The sequence below is a fragment of the Phascolarctos cinereus genome, unplaced genomic scaffold (assembly GCF_003287225.1).
Source record: "Phascolarctos cinereus isolate Bilbo 61053 unplaced genomic scaffold, phaCin_HiC Scaffold_5;HRSCAF=322, whole genome shotgun sequence".
Lineage (NCBI taxonomy): Eukaryota > Metazoa > Chordata > Mammalia > Diprotodontia > Phascolarctidae > Phascolarctos > Phascolarctos cinereus.
In genome coordinates this window covers 347,232,323-347,247,286 of record NW_027555958.1, presented here as the reverse complement: position 1 = coordinate 347,247,286, position 14,964 = coordinate 347,232,323, and the positions used below count along the sequence as shown (strand labels likewise).

The following is a 14,964-nucleotide window of genomic DNA, read 5'->3' as shown; positions in this document are numbered from 1 at the left end:
ATGAGATGATGCTTTAATTTAGGGATTTCAGAAATGCAGTTTTGTTTCATTAGCATCTGATGATGTCTTACATAGAAGTTTGACTCAATTTGGAAAAGCTAAGGGTAAGCAAGTAAAATGATCTACTGTGATTATTTTTGTTTATTCTATACCACCTGGAAAAATGTAATTAGTATAGCCAACCTATTGAATAAGACATTTTGATAAAAACCCAGTCATAAAAGTTTGTGTTTGCTTTGGAATGCACAGAAATGGAATAAATTTGAAATAGTCCATAGTAATTTTGGACCCATTGCTTATGATTCTATAGCTGAACATTACACATATTTACCAAATGGTTCCTAAGAAATTTTTAAAAATTGTTTTTTAATTGAAAGTTCATTAGGATTCATAAGTTCATTGGGAATGGGGAGGAGCTGGTGTAACTTACTGTCATTCATAAATTACTGCCATATGTATGTGGACTCTAATTTTTAAAAAGTCCATTTTCTGCCCAGAAGGGAGCTGCTTAAATAAGGGGGCAAAACAATTTAAGAAATCATCTTCTGAAGTTTCCAGATTTCTAATATTTGTATCATCCCAGCCCCAAACCTAAGCTTAAAAGATAATCAGGGCCATTAATTTGCAGTGGATGAATCTTAAGCAATAGTTTGTTATCTTTTATGAGATAAAATTTACTATGGTTCCCATGGTTTATTGAATGCATTTCATTGGACTCAGATAACAATCAAATGTACATTTTATATAAAAATCTGAGGTGATTTTAGTTTTCCCCCTTTTTCAGTTTCCTCCTATCAGCGTATTACATTGGTTTCTTCATGTGCTCATTTTTTACTGTCATTTTTACCCTAGTTTTGAAATTGTGACAGTCCTTGGATTTGACATTAAATTAGCCATGTTTTTGTTTTTGGTTCTATGATTTAAAAAAAAAAAATGAACCAGATCTTTGATTCCCAATGAGGAAACTCCTTCATGTAGGTCAGCACCTACTGTACAACTTATAGTTGCCTGGGGTATTGCTTGACTTAGCCAAAGTCATATACATATATATGTACAGATTAGATAGATAGATATAGATAGATAGATAGATAGATAGATAGATAGATAGATAGATGTGTGTGTGTGTGTGTGTGAGAGAGAGAGAGAGAGAGAAGAGAAAAGACTTTAAATCTAGATTTTCTTCAGTCTGTGACAAGCCCTCTATTATTTGCCATGCTGCCTTTCTTTTCTGGGGGGAAAACTGTGGCAATATGAATCAAATGAACTGTAATTTTTCAGATTTATTGGCAATACCATTGGCATCCACATAGTGGCATTTTGACTGCTATACTTTATAAATATTTATTTCATCAAAAGACATAGAGCGTTAGCCTAGTTTATTATGTCTTGATAGAATTGAAAAGGAAAAGGGAATCAAAATGCTTACATACATGTCTTAATATTTTTAGTTATTAAATGTTCATATTTTGTATGTTAGGAGTCATCTTTTTGTTTTTTTGTGTACAAGGCAAAGTGGTGTAATTATCATGAACAAAATTCAGGTTATATGATGATCCCAGTAAAATCTTCCTGGGGATTATTGGAGATTTTTTTCAAATGAATTATTGTCATCTTTAGCTTCAAGTATTAGCCTGTATTTTTATAAGTTTAGATTTTAATTTTTTATAAAGCTACCTCCCAGTGTAATAAAAGGCATCTTGATTTTCTGATGAGACTAATGAAGATTATTTACTTAGTTATATTTACTGCATCAGAAACTATTGTATTCATGTCTTGCTGCCTCGTGTCAGTGCTTGTTAGGTGATTAGTGTTAAAAAATCAGTCCTTGTTGACATAGGAAGCTAGGGTTCATTAATGACACTTCGCAATTTCCTAAAGGCAATCTAATTCTCTGCTGGGCTCACCTCAACCATCTGTGCTATCTGTTCCAGATATACATATAAGTGCCATAGGTGATCTGTCTAAAATGCATAGCATAATCTAGGCAATAGATATTCTTCATCCACTTTGTTTTCCGTATGTGAATGGTTAGGCCAACACTATTGAAAAGTTATGAATCTTAGGAAACTCTTAAATGTTCTGGGGCTATATGAAATTGGCAAAATATCATATGCCAACAGGAATATCCGATATTTGCAGGTAGTTTTTCTTTAGTTTATATCCTCCATCAAAGTGGTAAACACTTTTGCTGAACATAAATATTCTTTTTTTATGTCTTATTTATGTTTATAATGAATAGGTCTTTTAAACGGGTTATTTTTGTGACTTTGTCTTTAATATATGAATGATATATACATGTTAGATAAGAGCTTTTAAAGCAATGTTTTACTCTATTGAATCAAATAGGTTTTTTTCATAATGAACAAACAGTAAGCACAAAAACAATATCAGACGGGGCAGTGGGGGATGTACATGTATAGTAAATGTCCAGTATACAACATATAACCAATGAAGAAACTTGAGATAACAGGTGTAACAGATGTCTTTAGGGAAATGTGTGTCAGGAAAAGAATATGGCATCATTATATGACAAGGGTAATGGATGACAGATGGACAATGAAAGTTTTCCAGTGTCATCCTTATGATGTTAGGAAAAAAAGTGAAGAAGGCCTCCAGTACACTGGATGGACTCCTGTATCAAAATTATGGGAGAACATATTCATTCATAGATGATTTGCAATTTGTATCATTGGAGGGGAGGGGCATAAGGTATTTGATGTATATTTAATGAGCACCTACTATGTGTCAGGCACTGTACTAAGCACTTTACAAGTATTATCTCATTTGATCTTCACAACAACCTTGGGAGGTAGATACTATTATTATCCCCATTTTACAGATGAAGAAACTGGGACAAACAGAACTTATGCCTGTGAGCTTTTCCTGTTTCAGGGTATGATCCCATTTTCCTGTTTTGTGTTCCATTGATTCATTGAGCTACAAAGGATCTTGTTCTTGAGGGAGAAACTGGAATATATGCTTGGCGCTGTGCCAAATATTGGGATATAAAGAAAGGCAAAAGACAGTCTCTGCTCTCAAGGAACTCATAGTCCAGAATATTGTGTGGCTTATAATCTGGGAACACTTCTTTAAATACCTAAAAAAGGAAAGAATGAAACTTCTATAAGTAGAAAATTCTAGTTTCTCATTATTCTTGAAAATAAAAAAGATTGTCTTTAATATGTATTCTCAGTTCTTCCCAATTCTTGTTTTTGAGAAGGAGGGCTTACTGTGACTTTTATAACTAAAGCATATATCAGTGATACTCTTTAATATCAGCCTTTTAAATGAAGTTAATACTTTTGAAACATTTGGCTTTATTACTTGAGAGAAAACTGAAAGAAAAGCACATAGCTGAAAGCAGCAATGCAAAACATTTATCATATTCTTTCTACTTACTTAAAGCTTTTTATAGAAGGCTAGGGGTCAGTAGGAATAAGATAGGTTAGTGCCTATTTAAAGTCTCTGCCTCCAACTCCTTTTTTGGTGGGCATATAGAAAATGTCAAAAGGGAACAGTACCACTAGGAATCTTCACAGTGATCCATAATTTCCCTTAGCGTTTGCCTTTTCCCTAGAAGCAATGAACACTAGGAATTTATTTTTTAAGTAATAGAACAAGCTGATTAAAGACTCTTCAAAGTCCAAATGATTCAGAGTAAAAGGGGTCTAAAATAAGTTCATGAATATGGTAATCATATAAGATATTATCTAGAGTTTGAGTTCAAATTATAATTAATCTACATTTGAACAGATGGGAAAATTCACAGTAGTTCTAGGACTTTGCATTTGACATCCAAAGAGAACGACTGGCTACACTTGGAGAAGTGGCTGGAGAAGGGTAAACTTTTAATACTTATTACATCCACTATTGAAGATATCACAGGATTGATTTTCAGCTTTTCTTTTTCTTGGTAATTTTGAAAGATTTGTGAATAAAAATACAGAAAACAGTCTATTTTGTATTACTTGTTTTCTTAATAAATGACATTTTTTCCTCTGTTCATATTTTTTTCCCATTTGGTTGAAGAACTAATCTTGTCTCCTTCAGTATTATATAGAGTAAATGTATTTATAAGCTATAAAGAGCCTATGGCAACTGCTTTGCTAAGTATATTTTTGAATTCTTCCAATTTTAAATCAGTTTTAAATTTTTTCACAGTTTAAAGGGGTGGAACTTGTTTACAGCATAGCAAATTGCATTTAATTTTTTATGCATTAATGTTAACCCTTTCCTGCCCTCCACCATTGAAAAAGGAAAAAAAAACCTGTGGCAAAGATCATAAAATAAATATAGGTAGTAGGATTGCCTGTTTTGGGGCAGTTGTATCTCTTGTTACTTTTTGAGCATTGCATGGCTTGAGAAAAGACAGCAGAGGTAGGGCCCAAGATCGATAAGCCATTGTTTGAAACTGCTGTTTCTACCAAACATCTATTTCAGCTCAGGACCTCAGATCTGATGTAGGGCTCCTGAAATTCCCTCATAGCTTCCCTAATGGCCTAATTTAATTCCCAGAGCACTTTTAATTCCTAAGCAGTTCAGTACTATTTGTCTTTCCTGTCTCTAGTATGAGAGACTCATAGCTTTATAAATATAAAATACCTTACTGGTCATTTAATTCAGTCCCTTCATTTTACACAAAATGAAAGAAAAAGCCAAGAAAAGTGAAACACTTGATCAGGGTCAAACTGAATATTAAGCAGCAGAGATTTGAACTTTAAATTTAGTGTTCTTCCCACTGTACTCTCCTCACCAAAGTTGTGCTTTGAAAAACAAATTTCAAAATTAGATGAGTTTACAACTTATTTTTGCTTTGCAAAATGTATGTCAGAAAATGAATGGATGATAAAAGCTATTATCTGGAGAATTATTGCAGTGAGTTATTTTAAAACTGTAAAAATACTTTATTAGTCATAAAATAACTTTAATTTTCACTGTGTTGAATGAGTGGCAATATTGAAACTGTGTAGGATATTCATGTTTATTCATTTCACCTTAGGTTGAATTAAAGCTATTCCATTGCACCTTGGGTCCTTCTGTGGGCCCAAGGGGTGTGTTAATCAGCATTATTGCACAGACTGTCGTGCCTTATTGCTTAATTAATTAGTTGTTTTTAGGATACTCAAGATCCTAGCTCAATCAATATTATGATAATGAATCTAATCACTGAAATTAATGAGACTTGTATTAAACATATTGTACAATTCTCTGAGTAGGGACTGTTAAGCTATTACAAAAGATTTGCAAAAAAATCAAATTAAGACTAGAACTTTTAATAATTCTGAATTTGGGGAAATACAAATATGTATTTATTATAAAATGTACTGCACTTTATACTGCACTTCAAAAGAACCAAGACTACTATTCTAAATACAGCAGTTTATTGCCACAGTAAATGTTCTGATTTATGATCAAATAAACAGATTTGCAAAAACAGTAGTTTGCTAACCATTTATTTGCATGAAGAGTTAGACGTGACTGACTAAACAACAACAATGATTTATTAAGTTCACTTCAGAACAAACAGAATACTTGAGGAATGGAGAAGAAGGGAATGAGCATTTATTAAGAAGTACCTACTATTTGCCAGGCAGTGTGTTACATGCTTTTTATGAATATCTCATTTGATTCTTACAACAATTCTGTGAGGTAGGTGCTGTTATTACCCCCATTTTATAGCTGGAGACACTAAGGCAAACGTCCTCTCTAAAAGAGAAAATCTGGTCATCTGTCCCAGGTGAACTCATTTTTTCTTTTGAACTGAATATATTTTTGGGTGTCAGGTCTGTGATGATTCCAATACAAATACTGTAAAATCAGAACTTCTGCCCTAATTTTCATTGTATAGAAACATTTGTGGATTCTTTTTAGCATGTAACATGTATATTATATAGAATTTCATTTATGTCTATGCTTACAATAGTATTTGGATATATAGTTCATTTTTATTTGAACTCATATTACTCTGTGTGTGTGTGTGTGTGTGTGTGTGTGTGTGTGTGTGTGTATTTGGTCTGAAACTTTGATTTCATAGGTATGGCTAGTATCTTGTATAGGAACTCCCTCTAACAACTTTCAAACTATCCAGTTTAAGTGGATTTTTCAAATTATTTTGCATGTTTTTAGTTACATTTTGTTACTTTTTTATATTTTTATTTTTATATAGATAGCATATTCTACGGAAAAAAACCTCTCTCTCATTCACTATTTGCGTGGACTCCTAAAAGTCATTTGACATCAACCAGATGTAGTGGCATATATCTATAAAACGTGTAACTGTGGGAGCTTGAGGCTGGTGGATTGCTTGAGTCTGAGATATGTTAGCTGCAATAGGACTGATCCATACTAAGTTGTGGCACTAATGTGGTGAGCTTCCAAAACTAGAGAGTCATCGGTCTGTCTAAGCAGGGACTGAACCAGCCTAGGTAAGAAAAACAGAGTAGATTAAAGCTTCAATATAGGTCGTCATTGGGATCCAGCCTGTGAGGGGCTACTTGGGCTTCCAGCATGAGTGAGAAAGGGAGACCCAATTTTTACATTTATATGTCCCCACCCTCCCCCCAAAAAAAAGGTCATTTGACCTCACCATATCTGAGTTTCCGCATCTGTAAAGTAATGGTCCCCTCTGCCCCGGTGGCTTATCCTATGCCCTATTTCAGCTTACTTTGAAAATTAACTTCAACTTAGTGTCTTTAGGCTTTAAAAAAATTAAGAATAGGACTATTAAAATAATTCAGCACAGAAATTAACCAGTTTCAGTTCAAACCTTTGAATAGGATGCCCGAATAAAGAAAGCTTTCAACAAATACAGTTATCTTTTTATAAAAAGTTGACTTTCTCACCAATCATAAATGCCCCATGTTTTCTTCCTGGTCTTAACAGAATGCTTTTTTTCAATTTATACTAAAACTCTTAATTGTGAGTAAAATTGTCATGGGGTTTAGCAAGAGTTTCAGTGTTCTTCAGTGGTTCAACATCAAAAGTCCTTGCAGGGGACTTTTCTTCTTGGTCACTGGCTTCCTACCTCACCCCTTCCTGTCTTGTGAGATTATTTAAAAGAAGGGCATGACACATTCAAGTTCTTTATTTAGCCTTTTCCTACTTTCCACAGGTACAGGCAACAAAAAGAACACTCAGAATATGGTCTTTTCTTTAATCAGAAGGTTTTTCTCCGCATGAAAACTACCTCATTCCTTTTGTTCTTTTTTCAAGGAAATTGTTTTAAACTTCCCATCTTTCCTGATTGCCTTGTAAAGTTACTTTTAATTATTTCTGTAGTAAATATTATACACAGGATCAGACATAACTCCTCTTGGAAAGGGACCACTTCCCTTTTCCAGATACAAATTCATACCAACTATAATATGATTTTTCTATAATGCATTTATATAGCACTCATCCTGGAAATATTTATTGAATACTGCTTAATGATAATAGCTGACATTGTATGTGGTTTACATCCATTATCTTACTTGATCCCAGCTCCATGCACAGCGTCTTGTATGTTGTAGTCAATTACAGAATATTGTTGAATTAATCCCAGCAACACTATGAGGAACATAGGGCAGATATTATCATTCTCATTTTATAGGTGAGGATATCTGTAGAGATGAAGTGACCCTCATAAGGACAGTATAAGTGAATGGAAGTCTTTCCTTCTCTCATTTTTCCTTGGCACTGCCCACTGAGGCAGTAGCTATGTTTTTGCTGGTAACATGCTTGCCAGTATCTCATGAAGCCTAAATTAGTTAAGAAGAGAACCAAAAAGTAATCTGACTCCAATCAGACCGAAGTGCTGAGGTCAAGTAAACTGGTGTGTACCAAGAGGCATTGACCAATGGGTGAGAAGATGATTTCAAGGGCCAAATTTTAATGCCCAGTGTTGTTTATAGAAGCAATAAGAAGATAAAACATGTTACATAATGGATTCAAGAAATTTGATGCACAATGTCAGAGAGCTAGAAGTGCTCTTAAAATGAAACAAATCTTACTGTGCTGAGATTGCTCACAGTATTTCCTCTAAGAATCCTAAGTTATTGATGACAGATAAGCTTAACTCAGCTAGCCATTAACACCACCAATTCACATGGTTGACCGGGAAATGAAAATGAGTAAAAAGCTTTGCACATTTTTATTTGTGCTAAATAAAACCTCAGACAGTCAGAGACAGGGAGAGTATATTTGAGTAGTTATGTTCAAACCTAGGTCTTCTGATGACAGGCCCAGCATACTTTCCATTATAACACACTTGTCTTATATATTTCCTGTGGGATTTATTAAAAGTACAAGAAGTGATTTTCTCCCCTCAGAGAACTTACGGATAAAATGATGGATAAAAAGACCTAAGCAAACAAAACCCCAGCTAACCTAAGTAGTAAGTAGTAAATGTTGAATGAGTAGTGTAGGGAAAGTATATACCAAGGATGGTGAACCTGCAGCCTCAAGGCCATAGGTTTCCTCCTGGTATACATATTCAGGGGAAGAGAATACAGCGAGCAAGGTTGTTAATGGAGGCTTTGTGAAAGGAGGTGGTACTTGAACTGAGAATAGAAGGGTTCAGTGGACAGAGAGGAGGGTGGATGGACATTTGATGTGAGGGAGAATTAAAAAAAATAACATCAGAGAGGGGAATATACAAGACATGTTCTATGGATAGTAAGTAGTAGATAGTAAGTAGAATTTGAATTGGGAGTTTGTATAGGGAAGAGAAAAGAAATAAAGGTGGAAAGGGGACAGGGGTCATTTCTTTATTCTCAATTCCTGTCATATTACTTTGAACACTGTAGGCAATTAATAGATGGTTGTTGAATGAAAGGCAGATTCAGGACAGATTATTTAGGGCCATAAATACAAAGGTAAGCAATTTGAATGAGGTTTCAAGACAGATTGAAGTCATTTTACCATAGTCATTTCTTCTCAGTCATTTCCTCCATCACTGTACAGAATTCTTAAAGACCCTCTCCTCTCCAAATATTTCAAAACATAAAAGAATGAATCTATTATAATGAATCAGGCAACTTCTTTTGAGTAAGTGATGCTAGCCTGGTATCCCCTAAAATTATATCATGATGCTAACACTCACTACTTATGAGATAAGTCCTGCTAATACAAAATGTAGAAATAGATGTTACTTATTCATGTGTCTATATAAAATCAAATGATCCAATGAAAAGAGAATTAAAAAGTTTATAAGCTCTCTGAAGGCAAGGCCTGTATCTTATTTGGCTGTGCATCTCCTTCAGTGCCTCAGACATCAAGCAGTCAATAAATCCTTGCCTAATTGAATTAAATCATGTTGAATCAGATCATTATAACATTTTTATCTGATATCAAATCTTCAGGTAATTGAAAACATCTGGATGATTAGCTGAAATTTTCATTTTTAGTGTCATGTATATAGACAAAAGCAAATGAATGAACTCTGATGCATATCAGTGAACAACTTGCTTATCTATAGAAAACAAGTGATTCAAAAATCTTCCACAGATATTATATAGAAAAAATATAAATCATATTTGACTCTGAAAAAACTTTAATGTTTTTAGTTAATATGTTTTTGGAGTGATATAATTTCGAAGTGCTAACTTTTATATTGCTTTATAATTACTTTAAAAAATATTAGCCAGTTATTTGTTTTTAAGGAATGGATGATTTGTTAAGTGGTACAGTTTCAAAATGGGGAGAATAAATATTGAATACCATCAGGAATACCAAAGAATTTGCTCTGCTTAGCTATTTTGTAGATCACTAAAAGGAAGTTAAGAAGTCACAGCTCAGAGAGGTTCATTATCTCTAGCTGTAACATAATGATCAGGTCATTGAGGGGCTATTTACTGATAGCATTATCAACTTTTTGATTGTTCTAGTTCATTTGTTAAGCAGTGTTCAGATGAATGCCAGTCCTTTTTTTCCCCCTCTTTAGTACAAAAGTAAATTAAGTAATTAACTGAAAATCATACAACCATACCCATGTTGTTATTTTAATAATATGACTCAATACCTCATCCTGAAAAGGAAATGGTGAGGGACAGAATAAGAAGGGATACAAGATGATGATATACACTTTTTTCTTATGATAACTGAAGGTTAAATGGGTAGCAAACAGAATGCCTTAAACAAGATTGGTATATTGATTAAAACGCTGATTTAACAGCTCGCAGTCTCCCCTTGGAAACCTGGAAAAGATAAGCCAGCTGCTGTCTAAGAGTGCTGAGTGTCCACTGAGAGTACACTATCTATCATCACAATATGGTGATGAGAGGTGTTTTATGTTTGTGTTAATTTCCCCCACTAAATCAGTAATTATTACAATCCTGTCCCTGCTGTTTACCCTGCAGCTGTTTTTCCATTTGTCGAGAGAGCGGGTGTTCTCTGAGGACCGCACACGCTTCTATGGTGCAGAAATTGTCTCAGCTTTGGACTATCTACATTCTGGAAAGATTGTGTACCGTGATCTCAAGGTAAAAAAAAAAGTAATCAAATTTTGTTTTTTCGGAGACTATGGGGACAAACACAAAGTAATTACAAAGTTACACAGTTTTGAAAAAAATTTGGTTTTGAGAAAAAACTGTGCCTTGTAGAATATGCTTCACAGCATAGAGCATACTGTTTTATTCACTAGTCTGAAGGCACTTTCTGTATTTCTGAGTATTTGATGTGCAAATAAATGCTTCTTAACTATATGATCTATAGAAAAAGTTTAATTTTTTTAATAAATGCTTATAATTAAGAATAATATTAGGCATTGGCCTAAAAATTAAGTGAATTCATAGGTAGGTAAAACCCTTAAGGTATTTAATTCTATTTTAGGATTTCATATGACATCCTATCTTTATAAAGAAACCTTTATAGTAAATCAAGATATTTAACTGGGATAAAATCTTAATTTTAGCTTTAATTTACAGTTCTTTATGGTCTAAGACCCTTAAGGGTTTGAATATTCAATTTTTTAAAAAAGTTTTAATATTTGAAAAACATCTGGTTACTAACAATATTGTATAGTATGTTGCTATTGATTTGTTTCTTCATAAGTATTTGAGGACCTTTATTTAAGTACTTTAAAATGTGTGAAAATTATTCTCCCAACACCCTTATGAGCTAGGCTTACTGATTTAAAAGTGTAAAATGTACTATACTGTAAACAAACCAGTATGTGAAAATCAAGATCTATAAAACGGGTAGATGAGATTGTGAAAATTTATGCTAAATATGACATGAAAAAGAATTCCTTTCAATTAAAAAGTATTTCAGTACTTTTGTTAAACATTCTGATTTATTTGCTTCACCAAAGTATTAGTCACAAATAACTTTTCAGGAACTCTTGTGTTGTATAATCTAATATGCCTACATAGCTGCATGTAAAAAGCTCCTGTCATTTCATTCTTTATCCAGTGCCAATATTCCTCAACTAATCTGACTCCCTTAGCATTTTGGGGGTTTTTTTGGTTGTATTCCTATCATACACCTTTAATTTCTGGATGACAACCCTTGGGGGAGACAGCTAACAAATATAAAGGTTGGTATGTAGCACAGACAACTGTAGTTAGCTGCAAAAGTAAATAGAAGCATACACGGTGTTGTTGCAAAGCGATAACTCTAGAATATTATTTTTAGTAAAGAGCTGTATTCCTCCTGATTAAAAAATGACTATCTGCATCAGAGCACTGTTGAAGATGATAAAAGAGTTAATGTAGAACTCTATAATATAGCTTACTTGATTTTGTCAAAGCTTTTGATAAAGTATCTCATGTTCTTAGTGAGAAAATGGAGAGAGGTGTAGACCAAACATAATACAGTAAGTTGGATTTAGCATTGGTCAAATGACCAGACTTATAGTGTATCGTTAATGGTTTAAAGCCAATGTGGCAGGAAGTCTGCAGTGGAATATCTTTGCTGGACACTGTAATGTTTGAAATTTTTATTATGACTTGGACAAAAACTGAGACAGTATAATGGTCAAATTTGTATATGACCTAATCTAAGGGAAGTAGCTAACACATTGGATGACAGAATCAAGATGTGAAAAGGTCTTTATAAGCTATATCATTGGACTAAATCTAATAAGATGAAATTCAGTAGATATAAATGTAAATTCTAATACTTCGGTACAAAAAATAAACTTCAGAAGTACAAGATAGGGTTATATGGCTAGGAAATAATTGTAAAAGATCTGGGGGTCAGTGAACTGCAAGCTCATTATGAGAAAGCAGTGTTTTGTGTCAATTAAAAAAGCTAATGCAGTCTTGAGATGTATTAAGAGAGGTATACCTTACAGTAATAAGGAGGGTGACATTCCCTCTATTCTGATAAGACCATATTTGCATATTATCTTTCATTTTGTGCATCACAGTTTAAAAAGATGTTAACATTCAGTGGAAGGGAGCCAAAATAGTGGGAGGGAGGGAGGAAGAGAGAGAAGAAAGAAAGAGAAAGAGAGAAAGCCTTTTTTAAAGTGCATACTATGTATTATCCACTACATCACCTAGCAACCGTAAGTCTGTGTCATATGATAATTGGTTGAAGGAATTAGTGATCTTTAGCCTGAAGAGAAGTTAGGGAGATGTAGCAGCTCTGTCCAAGTATTTGAAGGGTTGTCATGTAGAATAGGGTTTAGATTTGTTCCTTTTGGCCTTGAATGTCAGAAATGAATAATGGCAAATTTAGGCTTCAGTGTCAGGGAAAATTTCCTAATAATTAAAGCTGTCTAAAAATGGAATGAGCTATCTTTAGGAATGGTGAATTCCCCCTCGAAGGGGGATTTTCTAGGAAGAGATTTGATTTCTACTTATTATATGTAGACTAGATAGATGTTGTGCAGAGACTAGAGATAGCCACTGAATTCTCTTCTAACTCTCAAATTCTATGTTTCTGTGATGTACTGGCTTAGGAATCATCTACATAGAGATGATCATTAAACCCAGTGAGATCACCGAGTGACATAAAGAAATAAGTGACATAAAGAAATAAGGCCTTGGAGGACATGTCCATGTTTTTTTTTATTATATTGCTTTAGACTTTCTTTAGTTCTGTATGCAAGTCCACTTAAGAGACATAATATATGTGGGTGTATGTATATGTGTGTGTGTGTGTGTGTGTGTGTGTGTGTGTGTGTGTGTGTGTACACACATATATATGAGTATGTGTGTATATATGATGTGTATGTAAACACATACTGCATATCCCATATGTATATATACATGCATACATGTAGACGTCTGTATTTATAAACATACATACATGCTTCAAAATAATTACATGGATTCATAGATTTAGGTTAAAAGGGATTCAGAGGTTATCTAGTACAACTCCTTTTTGTAGCTAAGGAAACTGTGACCCAGAGAGCTTGTGACCTTCCTAGTGGTGGGACCAGAATTCAAAACCCGGTGTAGTTTAAGTATAGAGGATAGAGTGTTGGGGCGTGGAGTCAGGAAGACCTAAGTTCAAATCCAGCCTCAGACTCTTATTAGATGTGTAACTCCAGGCATATCATATAACCTTGTTTACCTCAGTTTCCTCATCTGTAAAATGATCTAGAGAAGGAAATGGCAAACCACTCCAGTATCTTGCCAAGAAAACCCCAAATGGGGTCATGAAGTGTCAGACGCAACTGAACAACAAAAGCTGTGATTCCAGATCCATCACTTATCACTGTATGATGGTCTCCATTTGCCACTGAACCTATAGAACTAAATGAAGTTCTGAATTTTCTAAAACACAGTGGAATCCACAGTTCACATTTCCTGGTCACTAAGGTTCACCAACACATAGAATTCATTGAAATCTTATTGATTTACAATGGCAAATAGGAATGCTTTGCACACAGATGACTAAATAGTAAAAAGTTGTTATACAATAAACCCCAAGTTCTTAAGAGAAATAGATGTGACTATCTTGACATAATACATTGATGTCACATCATTTTAAATGAGCCTGGTGAGAGGCCCAGCCTTAGAATTAGAAAGATCTAGGTTCAAGTCTTGCCTCTGACACATGGCAGCTCTGTACCATTAGTTAAGTAAGGAAGTCACTTAACCTTTCAATGAGCATGGAGAAGGCTATCCATCTGCATCAATGGACAGTGTTTCTACACTTTAATTTTCCCATAGCAAAATGAAATAACAAATCTATAGCTCACCACACAAATATATTAAATGATATGTGAAAATTTATGTGAAAATTCACAAAATATACGACCAAAGATATATATTATATATAACATCAGTTTTTGATAAAATAAAAATGGAGGAAATAATTCAGTATTTCATAAACGCACTTGGGAAAATTGGTTAGCAATTTGGCAGGAAATGGATTTAGACCTACAGTTTAAAATCATATACCTTACTGAATTCCAGCCAGATGATAGACTTTAAGTACCTTAAAAGGTTATAAGAATGGAATAATCATGGAGGTGAGATGACACAGAAGAAATAAGAAGAGGACTTTTTCAAAAGAAAAGCAACAAATGATTAATAATCATTTGAAAAGATATTCAATCTGACTAATAATTACTATAGAGATATAAGCCTTTGAGATACAACCTCATAGCCTTCAAATTGTCAAAAAATAATTAAAATCAGTGAAACTAAATGTCAGCAGGGTTTGGGCAAATAGGTACACTCATTCACTTTCTTATAGAATTGTGAACCAGTAGAATTGTTCTGGAGAGCAGTCTGGCAATTGGTAGCAACCAACAAATAATCATACACTTTGATCCAATTATTCTATGTTGGAAATATATACCCTGACAGTATCATAGTGGCATAATTTGTAGTTACCAAAAAACAAATAACTTGAAGCAACCTAAATGTTCAACAATAAGGAAATGATTAAATACATTGTGGTGCACTAATGCAACCAAATACAATAATGTGGTTAATAACAAAAGTTTGAGAAATGTATAGAAATCTGGAAACACCCTTTTGAAATAATTCTAAATTAAAAAAAGTAGAATCAGCAAAAAAGAAT

General features: G+C 33.7%; 1 protein-coding gene across 8 annotated transcripts in view; it reads left to right on the top strand.

Moving 5' to 3' along the window:
• Nucleotides 1-14,964, top strand: part of AKT3 (AKT serine/threonine kinase 3) — a 414,511-nt gene that overhangs the window by 333,291 nt on the left and 66,256 nt on the right. For all 8 annotated transcript variants that reach the window (XM_078156268.1, XM_078156264.1, XM_078156263.1 and 5 more), the window contains one exon: nt 10,338-10,460. In XM_078156268.1, coding sequence (XP_078012394.1) covers nt 10,338-10,460 — 123 coding nt within the window. The remainder of the gene's footprint in view (nt 1-10,337; nt 10,461-14,964) is intronic.